Source organism: Manis javanica, chromosome 4 (genome assembly GCF_040802235.1).
Source record: "Manis javanica isolate MJ-LG chromosome 4, MJ_LKY, whole genome shotgun sequence".
Classification (NCBI taxonomy): Eukaryota; Metazoa; Chordata; class Mammalia; order Pholidota; family Manidae; genus Manis; species Manis javanica.
Window position 1 is genome coordinate 17,847,597 of NC_133159.1, and position 18,281 is coordinate 17,865,877.

An 18,281-nucleotide genomic window follows, 5' to 3' on the forward strand; every position below is an offset into this window, starting at 1 on the left:
TGCTCCCATCCAGCCCCACCCTGAGCTCCCCTTGGCATGTAACATGCGACATGCTTGAGAATCTGAAGGAGACACTTTGGGTGGGGGTCCGAGGAGGGTTTTCTGCATTCAGTCTAGATTGAATTCCTCTCAGGGAAACCTTTCCTCTTCCTACAGCTCTGGGGTCCTGGTTCTTGCCCTAGCTGGGCACTGCATCCCCACGGACTTTCAAAAACACAAATGTCCGGACTCCAGCTCCAGAGGTTCTGATGTCTCCGGGGTGTGCCCTGGGCACCAGGGTTTTGAAAAGCTCCCAGGGTGATTCCAATGTGCACCCAAATTTGTTGTGAGCCCTGCTCCACACTACTCCTGGCCCACGGAGGGAAGCAGAGGTTTAGAAGACCCCAAAGCCAGATGACTCAAGAGCCAGTAATAACAATTACAAGAAGAAACCCTCCTTGCACCCGCTCTCCACCCTGCTGGCTGCCCTTTGCCCTTTCTGGACTGCTGACTCCCGGGGCTCTGACCCTCCAGCCCCATCAAGCTCCCATCCTCTGCCCCCGGGCTAGTTTCTGTCTCTCAGACTGACTCAGCTCTGCCCTGAACACCCCAGCGGCCCTGGTGGGGGCTGCTTGGGCTGGTGGTCTGGGCTGCTTACCTGGGTTTCTGACCAGATGGCTCAACTTCTTCAGTTTGTCCAGCTCTGGGTCAGGGAGGAGCAAGGGAAAAACAAAAAAGAATGAAATACCCAGGCCAGCAGGGTCCATAGGAGCCCTCCTAGGGTCTTATGCTTGGTGAAGTCTGGAGAGACCCCCTCTCCACCTGGGGTCACTGGCTATGCAGAGGCTGAAGCTGAGTACTGTGGGCCTCAGCCCTAGGGCACTGAGGGGCACGCTCAAGGCTGCTGCAGGCTGCCCTGAGGTCAAGTGCTACCTCACCAGAGAAGAGCCTACTGTGTGCTAGGCCTTGCATTATCTCGGTATTCTTCACACAATGCTATGGCGTGAGCATTATTGCCCACCTCCAAGCAGCCCAAGCCTGCTGGCTCTTGAGCCCTACTGGCAGCCCACTGTGATATGTTGTCCCTGTCTTTGTGGGTCTGGCCCCCACACTGAGCACTTCAGTCCACAAGCCTCTCGGGCGGTTCTGCAGAGGGCTGTCTCATTGGCCAACTGCTTCTTTGTGTTCAGTTTGTCTCTCCTGGTAAGCTGAACTCTGACCTACATGAGTGTATAGAACACAGTAGGTGCTCAGTAAACACGCACTGCCTGAATAAATTGGCAGTGGCAGAGCCCATACTTCATGTTCTCGTGTAAGCCCCAGAGTCCTTAGTAATGATGAGTCTGGACTCTCGCAAGCATCCAGGCAAACAAAAACCTATCCCTTTTATGGATGGCTTTAGTTTGCATTGAATCATCTAATTATATTGCATAGCATTGTTTCAGTTGAGGCAGCCAGGGATTAAAATCCCCTTTTTATAAATGAGGAAACTGAGGCCCAGAGAGGTAACATGACTTGCTCAAGAACAAAGAACCAGAAAATTGTGGAACTAGAATAGCAATCTGGGCCTGTCAGGCTTCTGCTTCTCAACAAAACTAAAGGCAATCAGCAGGGAAAACAATGGGCTGTCTCCCAGTTGCTATGGAAACAGCAGAGTGAGTCTTGTCACTCATCAGCATTTGTTTCAGTTCTGTTTAAATCATTAAAGGTGGATGACCCACTGGACACAGCATCTACGCTCTGGTTAGCTGTGGCCAACCTGTCCTCACTGCTCACTATTGTCCTCATTCCTCAGACCAACTGCCATTTGCAATTTGTCATTACATTTGCACTGTTGTTTTTTTGAGGCTACAGAAGGAAGTGAAATAATTCTGGTGCCTTTGCATTTATCAAAAGTAGGAAAAGGAAAGAGAGACAGCAGAATGTGAATCATCAGGCAGGGATTTTTGCTTGCTGAGTTCTCTGACGTAATCCCCAGTGTTTAGGACAGGATCTGGCCTATGGTAGGTGCTCAACAGATATTTATTAATTGACTGGCAGACTGAATGAGTGGGTGTGGGCCTACTTCTCTGGAAATGGCTGGTTTACTAAGTTCTGCTGGTTCTTGCCTGTCTCTGGGGGCACTTGTGTTTGGGACTCTTAATCTGGGCCTGTCTCTCTGGGGAGATGGCAGTGGAGCCGAGGCATTACCTTCTTGGGTCAGAGTGTGGCTCGCTGAGATGTCTTCGTCAGCATCGGTGACCACCACCGAGTAGGTACCCAAATCCTCAAGGCCAGGTTCTTTCAGGATGATCTTGGACCTGGCAGAGAGAGGAGAGCAGAGGCTCTGAAAGGGGCCTCGTGCACCCCACTCCGGACCTGGGAGGCAGGGATACTCCCCAGGGTCCCCTGCTCAGGGCAGCTCTGCCCTGGCACCTTCAGTGGCCCCTTTAGCCAGGCTCTCTGTCACAAAGCCTGCTTGCTAGCCACACTGCCCCCAGGGTTCAAATCATCTGCTTTATTTCATCTGGACAGGGTTGCAGCCCCGGGTGCTGGGCAGGGAAGGAGGGAGACATGGAGGCATTCGGCAGGGACCCCTGTGGTCATCTGGACCCAACCCCTCTTTTTACAGATGAGGTCGTTGAGCCCAGAGAACCTGCAAGAGTGTGTCAGATGCCAACAGAGGCACACACAGTCACTTACATGAAAAGAATCTCCAAATGAATGTTGCTGTTTCAGCTCACCAAGTGCACTGTCCCTAAGGTGGCAGTCAGCACCCTCAGTGAGAGACCAAGCCGCCCCTCTCTAGCCCATTGTCTGTGAGTCCTGCTGGGTGGTCAACCCCACGAGCTTCTGCCGACCACCTGACAACACCTGGGACCTGCACCCTAGCTGTGCACCCCCATCCCCTCACTTACTTGTTAACTTCCTCCTTGGTTTTGACTCTCTGGGGATCTGGTGGGCCCTTGTAGTCCTTGGACCACTGAAACTCCGAGGAGTCGGGGGCTTCGGGGGCTTCGAAAGCCAAGTAGATAAAGCCCTCTTCATCCACACCAACCTCAATCTCCCGGGCATCTGAGGGCAGGATCCAACGGAGGGCATCAGATGTTTAGAAATAACAAACTAGGCCATGCCTCTCCCCTGCTTAAACCCTCCGTAGGCTGCCCATAGCACATGAATAAAAGAATAAACCCAGACTCCCTGCTGTGGCCTCCAAGGGTTTGCATGATCCAACTCCTTCTCAGCTCAAATGTACCTCCTCAGAGAGGCCCTCCCTGACCACCCTGGCTGGTCCCCTCACCTCACCATATCACCCTGTTTCATTTCCTTTATAGCACTTATCAGCATCTTAAATCCTTTTTTCCCCTGCATAACTGCTTCCTTGTTTGCTGGCCATCCACCCTGCCCCTCCCGCACACCAGAGCAGGGACCTTGTTTTCTCCCAGCCCAAAACACCCATCACCAAATATTTGTTGAATGAATGAATAATTGAAAGAATGGAAGGAGAAGGTGCTTTATAGTTGAGAGCTGAGAGAGCCTGGAAGGCACTAGCTGCGTGGCTTGATCGTTTAACCTCTCTGAGCTACAATAAAATCAGTTCTAAGGGGGAGACAATGATCCCTCACTCAGGGGCTTGCTGGGAGGGCCAGGCCAGTGCGAGGACCTAGCACAGCATCTGGCAAGTGCGGCGGGAGGAGACCTCAGGAGTGTGACCACAAGACTGATAAAACCTCGTGTGGTATCTGAAACAGGGTTGGGTATTATTTTATATACCCACAAGGACTTGCATGAGTTTATGAATAAAGCATATGGAAGAATGGAAACCATCAAAGAGAAGGCAGAGCTATATCTGTATCTCAGGATCCCACAGCAATGGGTGGGAGTGGGGGTGGCGAGGCGGAAGGTGGGGCTGAGGGAATGTAAGAGGTCCCAGCAGGTCCTGTCTGGCTGCAGACCCTGTGCTTCCTCCTGTCGACTGACTCTACTCGGGGCTCTACCCATCCTGGCTGCACAGCCTGGCCATCGTGCGCTGGCACCCTCGGCCTGCCCGTACCTGGCTTGTCCTCCAGGAGTACAGGGTCAGTGGGCACGGATGGTTGGCCCAGACCCGCTGAGTTCATGGCCTGTACCTGGAACACATAGCTCTTCCCCGGCTGCAGGTCAGAAATCTGGGGGCGGGAAGTGATGGGGACAACAGTGAGCACTGAGGACAGCAGGCTCACCCTTCCCGCCCCCCTCGCCATTGGACTGAAGGGGACATGGGGAGAGAGAGAGCAAACAGACGCAAAAACCCATCTCTGGTTTCTCGAACACGAGCACAGGGCTCTCTGAAATTATAAGACATGAAAGTACAGCTTCGGTAAGGGGCTCTTGTACCCCCTGCAGATCTGCTGTCAGATCAGAATCGAGTGGCTCTTGAAAGCTCAGGTGCTGGCTGATTATTGGGGTGCCCAGCCCTCATATGCAGAAAGGAACAGGGGCCCATGCAGGAAAGACCATGGGCTTCTCTCTGGGCACTAATGGAACGCTAATGTGTGGTCCTGAAAACTGCATACCCTCCCCTCCACCTCCTGGAGAAGGACACCTCAGGAAGGTGAGTTGGAGAAAATACTCCCTGTTTCCCTAGAGCTACAGGAAAAAAAAAATCGAATCCACATCGTGGAACTGTCCTTTCAAACGTTTCTTACATGGAGGAGGCCCGTGAGATAGGTTTGCTTCAGAGGTGCTTGGTGAAAATGCCCTGTGACTTGGAAACCCGTGATCCTGATTGACCGGTTGTACATAACTTGTGTCTGCTCTGAATGCTTCAACTGAGTCTTCTGACATGAAACAAATGTGTGAGCTGCCTCCGTTATGCCAGGAGAGAATTGTTTATGCTTTCCTTTCTCCTCCATGTGTGGAAGTCCTAACAACCATGACAGGTGAAGAAAACCAATGATTCTGCTAGATTTCTCATTTATCCAAAGAGTTTAGGGTTTGTGCCTCATTTAAATTAAGAAACATCTATCTGCATGTATGTTCATTCATAGGTAACAGGTATGACATGATACACAGGTATGTTATCTAACATGTTACCTAAGAATCCCAGTCTGTATTATTCTTTTTTTTCTTAGCCACATATGATGGATATATTTCCATGTCAGTATATATATTCAGGCCTACCTTTGTTGTCTTTTAAACATCCACAGTCCCTATCCTAGTTAGTACTGGTTCCCCTTTAAGGACACACTGTGATTTATTTAAGCAAACCCTTACTTATGATGGGCATTTAAGTTGTTGGCAGCTTTTGCTTTTATAAGCAGCACTATACTGAGCACCACTGTCCTGAGGTCTTTGCACACTTGGCTCATTATTTCTCTACAATTCCATCCTAGAGGTAGAATTCCTGGCTGAAGGGACATGCATATCCAAATGCTGATATACCTGGCTGATTCAGAGTTTTTAGGGAGAAGTCTGCCTAGCACGGAGCAGGTTAAGACTGCCTGCCAGCTACACCTACTTCCAACTCGCTGTGTGACCCTGGGTCAGCTGCTCCCCTTTCTGGTTCTCAGCTGCCATTAAGTGAGGGCAATGATCTCTGAGCTCTGATACTCTGTAGTCCTGCCGTGTCCAGTGGCAGGGAAGGTTCAGGGTGGGTCAGAGGACTCTGGGCTGGGACTCACCCTCAGGTGGGTGCCAGAGACGGGGTCTGGAGTGACTGGCTTCCATTGCTCAGAGCCTTCCTCCTGGAAACTGATGCGGTAGCCTGTGACGGGCCCAGCCCCCGTGTACAGTGGGGGCTCCCACCTCAGCATCAGGGAAGTGGCCCGCACCTCAAACGCCCGCACATCATACGGGGGTCCTGTGGGACATGGGTAGAGAGGGGTTGGGCAACCAGGCAAGCAGCCAGGCAGCCAAATGGCCATCCAGACAGGTGGGTGGTGAGCTGGGCGGTTAGTCAGCAAGCTTGTCTATCTATCAGTCACAACCAGGCCTGGCAGCACCTTCTCTGGGCAGAGTGGGGACCAGCAGGCCTTGCGTTCATGACAGGCTTGGTCTGAGCCTGAAATAGGGTTAACTCTTCAACATGTGCCCAGCACCACTTCCTCCTGAAGCTTCCCTGATCCACCCACCCCTACCCCAGACAGCATTAACTCTTCTGATGCCTTTGCCATATCACCGTTTAGTGTAGGGGCGGCTAAGGATGTGGCCTCAGAGTCAGATCACGGGGATTCATGTCCCAGCTGAGGGTAGCCTTTCCGGCTATGAGAACTCTAGACAAGTTACTTAGCAGCTACATTCCTGTCTCCTTATCTGTAAAATGGGGATGATAATAGTTCTTATAATAGAGTGCTGTTGGGAGAATTAATGACATAACTTACAGAAAGTGTCAGTGCTTAGTAAATACCTAATGAATATTGTTTGTAATTGTCTAAAGCATCATGCATGCCAGTTATCTGCCATCAGTTAGAAGTTTTGTGTAGAAAACAGAACTGAGCTGAACAGAATGACGGAAGGTTGTGATCCTTCCTTCCTCGGGAGCAGCTGAGGGGCTCGTGGATGAGAAGGCCGGTGGGGTGGTGGGAGCAGTGTGTAGGGTGGTGGCCACCCGAGCAGAGTGCCTTTGGGGTCTGAGAGCGGTCTGTAGCCAGAAGCAGAGCTCAGATGTGTGCTGAGCTACGTCTTGTGCTGGGTGTACAGGTCAGCTGATGGCCAAGGTCAAGGGCCCTCTAAGGCGTGGTTATGACCGTCTGTGTCAGAGATTACGGGGTCAGTTGGTGGAAAGGGCCAGAGGCCTGAGGTCCTGCCCTACGAGAGCAAGCCTGATGCACAGATGGCTCCGGGGGTTCATTTCAGGGGTCAGATTCGGGGAAGGAGGGAAGGCGGGGCGGGTGCTGGGCTTCAGCGCCTCCAGGCTGCTCACCTGGCTGGGGCATTGTCCATTCTTTGCACTCAAATAGGCTGCTGGGCGCCGACAGCTCACCAACACCTGCCCAGTTGGCTGCCCGGGCACGGAACTCATAGAAGTGGCCTTCATGAAGGTTACTGACCTTGAGGAGCAGAAATACAGACTGTGAGAGCGGAGTCTGGGGAGGAAAGGGGGAGGGGTGCCACAGCGGTGGCGGGGGAGAGTGTCAGGGCAGGAAGTCCGTGGGCTTTAGACAAGGTTTGTCGAGTGGGTTTGCCCTTAAAAATTAGCTGGATTATCGAGGCCAGGGAAGCTGAGGCCTCTTTCTGCCTCAGAACCTCCAGCAGGGAGCTCTGGGCTTCCCTGTGCAAGCCAGGACACCTGGCTATTGGCCACGTTCCAACCTTACCTTGCACACTCGGGTGGGCATAGGCTGCTGGTTGACCGGGTGCCAGTCCAGCTCCTCTGAGTCATGCTGGTCCAGGAAGTAGCCCAGGATCTTGCCACCTCCACAACGCTTGGGGGCTTTCCACCCAATGACCATATCATTTTTCCCACAGCTCAGGAGGGCGAAGTCATATGGGGCAGATGGTGTAGCTACGGGGAGGCAAGGAGGTGAGGGCTGCTGCCTCCTGGGGGAGGCCAGATAGGGCAGTGGGGCCTAAGGGTGCCAACTCTGCCCTGGGGACACTAATTAAGCTGGCATCTTCTACCTGGAGGGCACCTGGGCCTCAGAGCCAGTCAGACTTCACTCCATGGCCTCAGGCCATTGTTACTTCCTTTTCAAAGGAAAGGGTGGTCAGGGTCAGCTCCAGCTACCCTCAATCCCTTGCCTCTGGGATTGGACACCCCCCCGACCACCACCACCAGATGTGGCCTATAAGGTCCTGATGCTCTCCCAGTCCAGGGCTGCCCCCAGAGGCTTGCAGGCTGGACCTGCCCCTTCGCACGTACCCAGCGCCTGCTTGACTCTGATGGGTTCCGTGGCAGCTGAACTCTCGCCGACCCCGGCCTCACTGACTGACCTGACACAGAACTCATACTCCTTCCCTGTCCTCAGCCCAGGAACTGTAAACCTGGGAAAGAAATGTGTAGTCTTCAGGGATGGCCAAACAGCTTGCAGACATTCCTGAACTTTCTATAACAAACCTTGTGGGGTAAGTGGCCACCAGTGGGGTAGATTTTAAGAGTTCTGGGCCAGTTCTTACCTGAAGATATTGCCCCTGTTCCCCAAATGATGCCTGTTTCCTGGAGGATGAAGTCCTTAAGATTTTAAACATTGGAGGAAGGTGGTCAAAGGTACAAACTTCTAGTTATGAGATAAACAAGCACTGGGATATAAGGTAGAACAGGATGACTAGAGCCAACTCTGCTGTGTGACATATAGGTAAGCTGTTCAGAGAGTAGAACTTAAGAGTTCTCATCACAAGGATAAATTATTTTTCTTTTCTTTTTATTGTATCTATGTGAGATGATGGAGGCGAACTAAACCTACTGTGGCAATATTCACAATATATGTAAGTCAAGCCTATACACCTGTCATGCCATAAACCTTAAACTTACAATAGTGATGTGTGTCAATTATTTCCCAATAAAACTAGAAAAAAAAGTATTTTAAAGGATGTGGTCTTCTAGAGCCCACCCCTAAAATGGGAATATACTGGGAAGGTAGCCAACCCCTGAACTCGGCTCCCTGGAACATCCCCAGGACTTCGGGCCTTGTCCTTGAAACTCAACAAGTGGCTCTTATTACCTGTACGAAGGCTGTGACTCCTGAACAGGGAGTCCTTTTAAAGACTCCCAAAGAGAACCATCAGCCAGAGACATGCCAGGACACTCTGGCTTAGAGAAAAATGTCCTTCTCATCCTGTCCCTTCAATAAAACCCAAATTGTGGACTTCTTTTTCTCTTTCATTTATCAACATTTTCCTGTAGCAGATCTTGTTCTACCAGGAGCTTCTTGTAGCCAGTTGCCCCCAAGGAGCCCTGGGGACTTAAATCAAGTGTAGATAACTGACACAGCAACAAGCTCTTGCCCAGGGACTTGCACATCTACTGGGGAACATGCCCTAACCAGAGGGATGAAGCACCAGGGGTGTGATGCTCAGGAGCTCCTGAGGAGGTGAGGTTGGGGGTGACTCCCCAGACCAGCCCCTGTTGATGACAGATAATGACAGTGACAGTAAGGATGATAGTGATAGTATGCACTTGTTTAGCACTGACTCTGTGTAATACTAGCTGTGCAAACTCAGGCACTCGTCGCAACACCCTCTGAGGAAGGTACCATTAATTACCCCTGCTTTGGAGATGAGGATGGGGTTGAGCATTGGAATGTTGGAGGGGCCCTTAGGGATCAAATTTTCTTCATTTTACAGGTGGCGAAGGGCTCCCCCAGAAAGAAAGAGGTGCGCCAGGACACACAGCCAATTAGGAACACAGCTTGGACAACAGCCCAGGTCTCCCGAGCCCCCACACAGCACCAGCCATCCGTTATCCATCCATCCATCCCTCCATTGATCCATTCATTCAGACATTTTTTGAGCACCTCCTGTGAGCCTGGCTCTGTGGGGCCCATGACATGGCAGGGAACCAGGGCACCACAGCCCAGCTGGGCTCCCTTTATGCCATCACCCTGGTGACATGGCAGGGCAGCAGGGTTTGGCCTCTTTCCAGCCATCACGCAGGTACCTGATGACGTGCACATGTGTAATGAGTTATCCAGACATACCAGGGGAATATGTCACCTCCCTGCCTCCTCCCATGAGTGACATGTGCCCCAGACTGCCACACCTTCATCTGACTCTCCTATAACCTCTGCCCTGCACATTAAATGACAAGTTGGGGGAGAGATGATATTCTGGGGACAACTGGGGCTTCTAGCTCATTTGCCAAAAACCCAATTATTTTCCAGCTTGGGAACTTCAGCAGTAACGAATTATGAGTGACCCCTCACAGCTGATGGTGAGGTGGGGCTCAAAGTCCTGTCCCTATTTCTAGGTAAGATGATCTTGGGGCTCAGGGCCCAGGGTGAGGGGAGCCCAGCCAGGTGTGCACAGGGTCTGGCCAGTCACCCAGTGGAAAGGGCGGGGAGGGGTGTCGCCTCCTAGCCCCTTAGTAAGGAGCCTCAGCAGTGAGAGAAGTTGTGAGCCCAGAAGCCCCGAGGCTCAATGTGCCCGCAAGGACCAGAGCTGCCCAGTGAGGAGGCAGCCTCAGAGGGGAGTGGGGGTTGAAAGGCCAGGGGACAGGGTCTGGCCCCATCAGCCACTTTACAGAGGAGGGAACTGAGGTTCAGAAGGGCAGTCTCTGTGCAGGGGCACTGGGCAAGCAAGGGGTGGGTGCAGAGGCTGGACCCAGGCCTCCCTATGGCACTCTCTGCCTCTCTCTGTGTCAGCTCCTTGGGGGGATGAGAGCTAGTCAGCCACCTCTGTCTGCAAGCAGCGTGCCCTCAGCAAGTGTTTGCCGAAAAGAGGCCCTCCGGGCAAGTCCCAGTTTCCCCTAGATACTAGGGGAGTTTCAGCAAGCTATTTAACCGCTCTGTGCCTCAGTTTCTTCATCTGCACAATTATAATAAAAATAATATAATAAACATCAATAATAAGCCCATAGGTTGCAGTTAAAACTAAATGACCTAATATATGAAAAGAGCTTAGAACAATGCTCAGTGCCCAGTACCCCAGTGTGAAATGGGAGGCTTCGTGATTATTCCGGCCCCTCCTTTGAGGATGCGCCTGGGCAGGGCCGGGTCGGGCAAACTCACTTGTTGTCCTGGATAGGTTTGTTGTTAACTGTTTGCCACTCAGATGATCCCGCCGGCCGTGAGTAAATGTAGTAACCTAGGAGCTCAGGACCGCCTTCCACTGCATCCCAGGTCAGGGACACAGAGGTCTGTGTATCTCGGAAAGCTTGAACTTGAGCTGGAGGAGGGAGAGTAGCTAAAAACAGAGACATGGGATCAGTAAGGACGCTGAGTCACAGCAGGCTGGGGAGGGGAGGGGTGTGGGGGGAAGCAGGGAGGAGCCCTCACCGCAATCAAAGGTGACATGGGGATTTCAGGTCCGCCCTGGGGTTTGCGCAGCTCTTTCCCAGGCCCACAGGTATGTCCCAGACTTACATTCTAAAGTCCTCTCCCTGCTTACGCCCAAATATCTCTGCTTCCTCACTAAAGCCTCCAATAATTAATCATTACAATCTCTCTTTCTCTAGGAAATCACCAGATCTGAGAGTTTTCCACAGTCTTTATATTCAATCTTTAGAAAGTCTGATTTTCTTTCCTTGAAACTTCTCTATTGACTTTCATGACTCCCTGAGACAAAGCTCCCTGAGGTAGGGCCTGCCACGATGTGTTAACGGACAGATGGATGGGTCGGTGGATTGGTGGATTGGTGGATGGATGGTTAGATGAATGGATGAATAGATGGACTGATGGATGAATGGATGGACAAATGGATGGGTGGATGGATGGATGAATGGATGGACAAATGGATGAATGGACAAATGGATAGACAGACGAATGGATGGATGAATGGACAAATGGATGGGTGGATGAATGGACAGATGGGTGGATGCCAAGATGGATGGATGAATGGATAGATAAATAGAAGAATGGGTGGAGAGGTGGATAGATGAATGAACAGGTAGACAAATGGACATATGGAAAGATGGATGAATGGATGGATGGACAGACAGACGAATGGGTGGGTAGACAGAAGGAAAGATGGATGCATGGATGAATGGATGGATGGCAGGTGCAGGATCTTCCTTCACTCTTTATTTCTCAGACTCCTATCTTTGGTGCTCATCTTCTTTAATCTCCCCTTGTGGGATTCCTCCAAGCTTCTGCTCCTTAACTTGCTCCATTTTTAACCTCTCCTCTCATCTTGAGGGCCTGCCCGTTCCCATGCCTTCAACCTTCCCCCTCTGCAGGTGTTTCACCAGACTTTACCTCCAGCCCTGCCCTCCTTCTGAATTCTGGACGTTCATCTTCCATTTCCCCTGGACCCCTCCCTGTGTTCTGGTGGTGCCTCCAAATCAACAGGAAAGGCTGAACTCAGCATTTGTCCCACATAAATCTAATATTTATTGAGTGTCTACTCTCTAAGACAGTGGCGGTACTGAGAAATAGCCTGGAGGTCCTGGTCTCAGGAATATCTTGCCAACAACTTCAGCTTCTTAGATTGAAGACCTGTGGCAGTGGGTGAAGACTGGGTGGGAAGGAGAGGCTGGAAGGAGGCCATGTAAGGAGCCCCTGTGCACAAGAGACCTGATTCTACCCAAATACAAGAACTTGAGCTGAGGGTATCCATGGTATGAAGTAGTCCTCAGATATAAAAATTATGATTGCAAGGAAGATTTCATGACCTGGAGAAATGTTTGCGATATAATGTCAATTTTTAAAAGCAGAATGCAAAGCTCTACACATGGTCTGGTCATACTTTGAGAAAGATGCACTGATACATGTGTGGTCAAAAGGCTGGATGCCAGGCACCTCGGTGCTCACGGTGGTCAACCCTGAGCAGGGGGGCCATGGGGTGGGGCACTCGTTTCTCTGGCTTCCCTTCCTTCTTTCCGTTCATACCGCTCTCTCCCCTCCTCCTTCCTTCTCTTTCTTTCGCTTTTGAGTTTTCTTTTGTATTTTCCCATTTTTATATAATTGTACTTCTTTGATACAAGTAAGTGTCTTTTCTTTTTCCTCCCCTCCCCTCTCCTCTGTTTTCTTTTCTGAATTGGACTAGAACCTTGCCCGAGGGCGGCCTCGTGGTCCAGAGACTGCCCACACCCAGTCACCAACGGCTCACTGGCCAGCCCTGGGTCACTCTAAATGTTAACCAGACCAGAATCAAAGAAAAACACCATTTGCCCACCAACCCATTTATAGTTTCTATGGATATATATATATTTAAAATATATTTTTTCCCTTAAATTACAAATCTAGGACTTTGAGACCTTCCCCAATGGGCCCTGCAGCACATCAGGCTTTTCTTGGACTGGCTTCCTTAAAGGGCTAGTTGCTGATGACAGCTGCACAGGGAACCTTCTCACCTGGTCTTATCAAAAACAGAAAGAGCCCCAGAATCCAGAGACCTCAGAGGAGGGAGGGAGCTCGGGACCAGGACAGAGCCATGGCTCAGAATCTCAGGAAGCAGCTGGAGGTGGGAGAAGGAACGAGGCCTTCAGAACAATGGGTTTGGCAGGTGAGGACACCAAGATCTGCGGCTTGAAAATGACTTGCTCAGGCCCACGCTGTGCTGCCGATCAGCGGTGCCCAGCCTGGTGAGCCAGAGTTTGGGGTGGGTCAGCTCACCACCACCAGGCTCACCGCTGGCAGCCCGAGGCAGGCTCGGGCGCTGGTCAGACACTGTTACAGCTAAGGGGCCACTTGCTCACTCTTGGCTCCTGTGCTGGACCAGCTGATTCTGCAACCTGTGAATTGATAATCTGGAAAAATGTCCATACTTTCCAGAGCCTTCTGCCCAGAGAAATGTGACTCTGATGTCCTAAAACTTTATAGGCCTAAGATCCTGTGGCTCCTCACCTTCATGATGGGTAGGAAGGGTCAGGGGTGGGGAAACGGACATAGCTCTTTCCCTGCAGCCATGGGGTGCTGGGCCCTGGATGCTGACAGCCTGATCTGGCCTGTCCTCAGGTCCTGTCCTGCATCACATGGGTACCTGGCTTCCCCTTCAAGGTGATGGGCTCGCTGGGCTCCGAGGGGTCACTCATGCCGTACTGGTTTATTGCTCGCACTCTGAAGACGTATGACTTCCCTTTCTCCAGATCCAAAAGGGCGAATTTTGGGGACTTCACAGGAGTTTCTGAGCGGATGGCCTCCCAGGTGCCACTACCTGTGACTGACTGTGACAAAGGAGAGAGACTTGCATTGGTTAAGCGGCTGCCTGGGCCCAGCTCTGTGCTGGGCGGCTGTCACACCTGCTGCCCTGCCATCTATCCTGGCCCAGGCTGCCCCTGACCCCTGAGCCCTGACTCACCTGTCTCCGTGACACTGCTTCTAGATGCCTGCTGAGCATATCACACTCAGCATGTCTAGAAGTCGGCCCTGGACCTCAGCCCCACACCTGTCCAGTGGGGTCAGAGCCATAAACTCCTTGGAGCCGTCCTTGACTCTTTCCCTTTCCCCTCACATCCCAAATATGCTCCATCGACAAACCCAGCTGGCTCCACCTTCAAAATCTATCCAGACTCCAGCCCTGGCTTACCACCCTCACACCGCCTGCCACAACCTTCTTCCAAGCCACCATCATCTCTCACCTGAGTTATGTTAATAGCTTCCTAACTGGACTGTTCATTTATACGTTTAAGCCATGTCAGTCTTTTCTCCAAATGACACTCAGAGGGGCCTTTACAACGTAAGTCAGATCATGTCCCTGCTTGTCCAGAACCCTCCCACGACCTACATCAACCTCAAGGTGAAAACTTCTCCCTGGCCTGACCCCTGCTACCTGTCTGCCCCCAGCCACTCCCCCTTTGCCCACCCACTGCTCTCTGCCTTTCTGCTGCTCCTTGATGCTCCAGGGCTACTCCTGCCTCTGGGCCTTTGCACATGTTGGTCCATTTGCCCAGAATATTCTTCCCCTAGAAATTTCTGGCTGGCTCCTTATTTCCTTTAGGCCTTTCTTCAAAATTCACCTTCTCAGGGAGGTCTTCCCAGTACCCCCGTCCCCCAGCAGTACCCCCCCCTCCAACCTCCCAGCACTTCAAATCCCCTCCCTGCCTTCTTTGTCCTTACTGATGGCCACTAGTGAACATCCTAAATAGTTTACTGATTTATCCTCTTCATCTTCCATCCCCCAATGCCTTACTTGAATCTCAGCTCCCGGAGGCAGGGGTTTGTTTTTTATATCCACTGCTGTGTCCCCAGGGCTGAGAACAGCCCTGGCATGTGGGAGGTGCTCAGTCTATGCATGCGAGATGAATAAATGAGTAAATGGATGGATTCGCATAATAACCCAGCAAAGTTGGTGTTAATTTCTGCACCGATGAAGAAACTCAGGTTCAGGGCCTTTTGGTCAATGGGCCACTTCTGCTGAGTGCTGGGTATGGGGGTTGGGGGCGACACTGCCCCTGCCCCTGCCCCTCCTCGCAAGTTCTCCCCTCCCAAGACCCGCCCTCCTGTCAGTGGCCTAGAACCCAGCTAGGCCAGGCAACCGCTGTACAGTGAACACTGCTGAGCACCTCCTATGTGCTGGGTTCTGTTCTCAGTCTTTTATGTGCTTTAATTCATCTGATCCTCATATTGATCCTATAAGTGTGTATAATTATTACCTCTGTCTTACAGGAGAAGAAACTGAGGCACAGATAGACTAAATAACTTGCCCAAGGTCACACAGGTAGGCAGTAGCAGAGATAAGATTTGAACCCAGGCAGTCTGACCCTACAGTCTTAACCATTACATGCTTACAAAACAAATCCTCAACTACCTGTGACTTTCTATGTCAGACAAATAGGAACCCTCATGGGTGTGCAAAGAGAGACTCATTTGAACATCCAGAGCCAGCGACTCCTCCCTGGAAATCTTTTATTCATTGATTCACTAAACCTCTACTGTCCAACTATGTGCCAGGCACTATGCTGGGAACAGCGAGAGAAGGGAAACCTGGTGCCTTCCTTTAGGGGCATCAGATACAAGAACATCTCCTTGGGAAGCCTTTACATGCCCAGGGTTTCTGGGGTCTGCATCTGATTTCATCTTCATGTGATAGGTTCTCTAGCCTGTGCTGGAAAAACCGAGATTCAGAGAATGTAGGAAACTGGTTCACACAGCAGAAGTCAGGATTTGAATGGATCCTAACACCATTCTGCCTTTGCTATGCTGCCTCCCCTCGGTCCACATGTGAGCCGCCTCCCGTCCCCAGACACCTGCCCTGACTCTGACCCCAGTGAGAACTGCCTCCTAGTGCTGACCCCACCCCAGGCCCTGTGGGTCCTGCTGTGACCCTGGCTGGTGGGTACCAGCCTAGCTTCCCTCCCAACGTGGCCCTGGCTTGCCCTGATGTGTGACCTGATGCCAGCCAGACTTGGGGGTGGGGAGGCACCCAGGAAATGGTGGATCTTACTGTAATTATCGTCTGTTTCTGAGTTCTGTGTATTTCCATGAACAGGCTCAGGAAATGCCATCAGTAGCTGGCCTCTCAGGCTGGGGTAACCTCTAAAGGTCATTTCATCTATCCCCCTGCCTCCAAGTAGGGCTATCTTCAGGCCCTTCCAGGGATCCTCTTCTATTCTCTGAAGGTCTCCGAGGGGGACACTGCCTGGGGCTTCTATGTGCTTCCTTGAACTACTCCACGCTCCCAGCACCACAAGATGCCCATTTTTCAGGCTAGCCTGGGACTGGGGCCCTTGGGGTCTCCGTACCTTCTCCAGGGAATATGTCAATGGGGCTTTGCCCCGGGGACGCGGCTCCTCCCAGCCCAGAACCACATAGGCCTCACGGATCTCGCTGGCATGGACATTGGTCGGAGGTGAGGGGATGGTCACAAAATCTGGAATAAGAGTCATCCGGGGGCAGAGATGGATGGCCCCTCAGAGGCCCCTCATTTCATAGAGGAGGGACCTTGGGCCAGAGAATGGCAGGAAGTTGCTTCAGGTCACCCAACAAGGCCAGGCAGAGCCGGGCCAGAACCCCAGTCTCCCTTGGACTTTCCCCAACACGCTGCCTCCTCTGTGAGGGCCACAGCAAGATGGGCCACAGCCACCCAAGAACCCTGTCCCTGTCTGACTGGACTTAAGCCGCCCTCACCGCCCCGCACCCTGCATGTGGATGACTCCTGCCTCTTTGCCAATTTGTGTCCCAGAGTTTCCAGACCAGTAAAGGAGGTTAGAATCTTGAGGCAAATTGTCAGAAGGTTCACATACCTTCAAATTCATCTGTGCTGACCGTGATCTTCCTTCCCAGATCAAAGGAGATCTCTAGGGTGGAGAAAGGAGCACGTGGGGGGAGAAGTAGGAGGTACAGGGTGTGTGGGAGGCGGGGTCAGGAGGGGTCTGGGCAGCGCCGGTTCTCCCCTCTCCCCAGGCAGGTCCTCTCTGGGCCCCAGGATTCTCAGGGCTCCAAAGTGGAACACAGCTGCTGTAGATCCTGTGAGATGCTCTGTCCTCTTGGGACAAACGGGGACAGAGAGAAGTGACACGCCCAGGGTCAGATACCTAGGGCACCGCGGGGCTGGGAGGCAGGCCCAAGTCAGGGCGACTTCTCAGGGCTGAGAGGGCCGGGTCCCCCCACTTCCTCCTGGGCTTGGGGCCCCTGAGGCAGGGTTGTTTTCCTCAGTCAGATGAACTACATCTGAAGAAGCTCCTGCAGCCCTCCCTCAGATTAGCATCGCCTGTGGAAAAGGTTTGTGTTTCTTCCATTAGACTAGCGGTGCCTTCCCCCTCAGGCGAGGGCTTCCTAAATTCAGCACTGTTTCCTCCAACAGACTAGGGGTTCCTGAGGGCTGGACTGTGTCTCTCACAGTTGGAACAGGGCTTAGAATGGGGGCTGTGCTGCCTGGGTCCCACGTGTGCCCTGTGATGCTCTGGAATGCCCCTCAGGACCTCTGTCCCCACCTGTCTTCCTCTGGGCTTCAGCACGGTCACCCATGACGACTGGTTCTGAGGCCTTGGAGGGGAGGCTGCTTCCTGCTCTGTTGACAGCTCTCACCCGGAAGCGGTAGGTCTGGCCTTCAATGAGGCCTTGGACTGGGCACCGACAGGTCCCGCCGGGGGCCTCATGGCAGGGAACCCATTGCCCAGACTCGCCCTGGCACCTGTAGGAGAGAGGCCCTAGCTTCGGTCTGTGCCATGACTCACACCGCCCAGCCCAGCCCTGCCAGTCAGGGTCCTGCTCTCCATTTAAAAGCCTGGCTCCAGGTCGGGCCCTCAGGAGTCCTTTGCGTCACCCTTGACTGTGGTGCTGATTAAAGTAGCTGGTGCCTTTCTTGGAGTTCTAGCATGTGTCTGGAGCTGTGCTGTGCCCTCACATCTGCCATCTCACTTACCCCTCTCAGCCCTGGTGCTCGGTGTGGTCACCTTCACACTACAAACGGGATCCGCACTCGGCTCTGAGAAGATGCACCGTGAGTCACATGGCTCGTGAGGGACAGAATTAGGATTTCACCCTGGGGCTGTCCACTCCTTCAAATGGCATGCCTTCCAGATTGACCCTCAGAGCCTGGGCTCTCTGTGCCCTCTGGGTACCATCGTCCTCAGCTGGTACCCTAGCACGTTACTGCTTCTATGGGGCAGTGGTCACATGTGGGTCCCAATCCTGACCCCACCACTAATGAGCAATGTGACTTTGCCAAAGTCATCGCCCTGTGAACCTCAGTTTCCCCATCTGCAGAGTGGGCACTAGAGAAACCCGTCCCCCTTAGAGAAGGGTTATAGTAAGGATTCAGTGAGATGAGACATGCAGCTTGGGGCTCGCGGACTGTGAACACTT

General features: G+C 52.3%; 1 protein-coding gene across 1 annotated transcript in view; it reads right to left on the reverse strand.

The window, feature by feature from the left end:
- The window catches only part of MYOM3 (myomesin 3), a 55,612-nt gene that overhangs the window by 20,443 nt on the left and 16,888 nt on the right, over positions 1-18,281 (reverse strand). The window contains exons 12-24 of the mRNA XM_073233406.1: positions 17,408-17,607; positions 16,718-16,771; positions 16,217-16,344; positions 13,516-13,699; positions 10,605-10,779; positions 7,802-7,923; positions 7,257-7,444; positions 6,863-6,989; positions 5,622-5,800; positions 4,013-4,127; positions 2,877-3,033; positions 2,170-2,279; positions 638-682 (exon numbers count right to left, since the gene is read on the reverse strand). Coding sequence (XP_073089507.1) covers positions 638-682; positions 2,170-2,279; positions 2,877-3,033; positions 4,013-4,127; positions 5,622-5,800; positions 6,863-6,989; positions 7,257-7,444; positions 7,802-7,923; positions 10,605-10,779; positions 13,516-13,699; positions 16,217-16,344; positions 16,718-16,771; positions 17,408-17,607 — 1,784 coding nt within the window. The remainder of the gene's footprint in view (positions 1-637; positions 683-2,169; positions 2,280-2,876; positions 3,034-4,012; positions 4,128-5,621; positions 5,801-6,862; positions 6,990-7,256; positions 7,445-7,801; positions 7,924-10,604; positions 10,780-13,515; positions 13,700-16,216; positions 16,345-16,717; positions 16,772-17,407; positions 17,608-18,281) is intronic.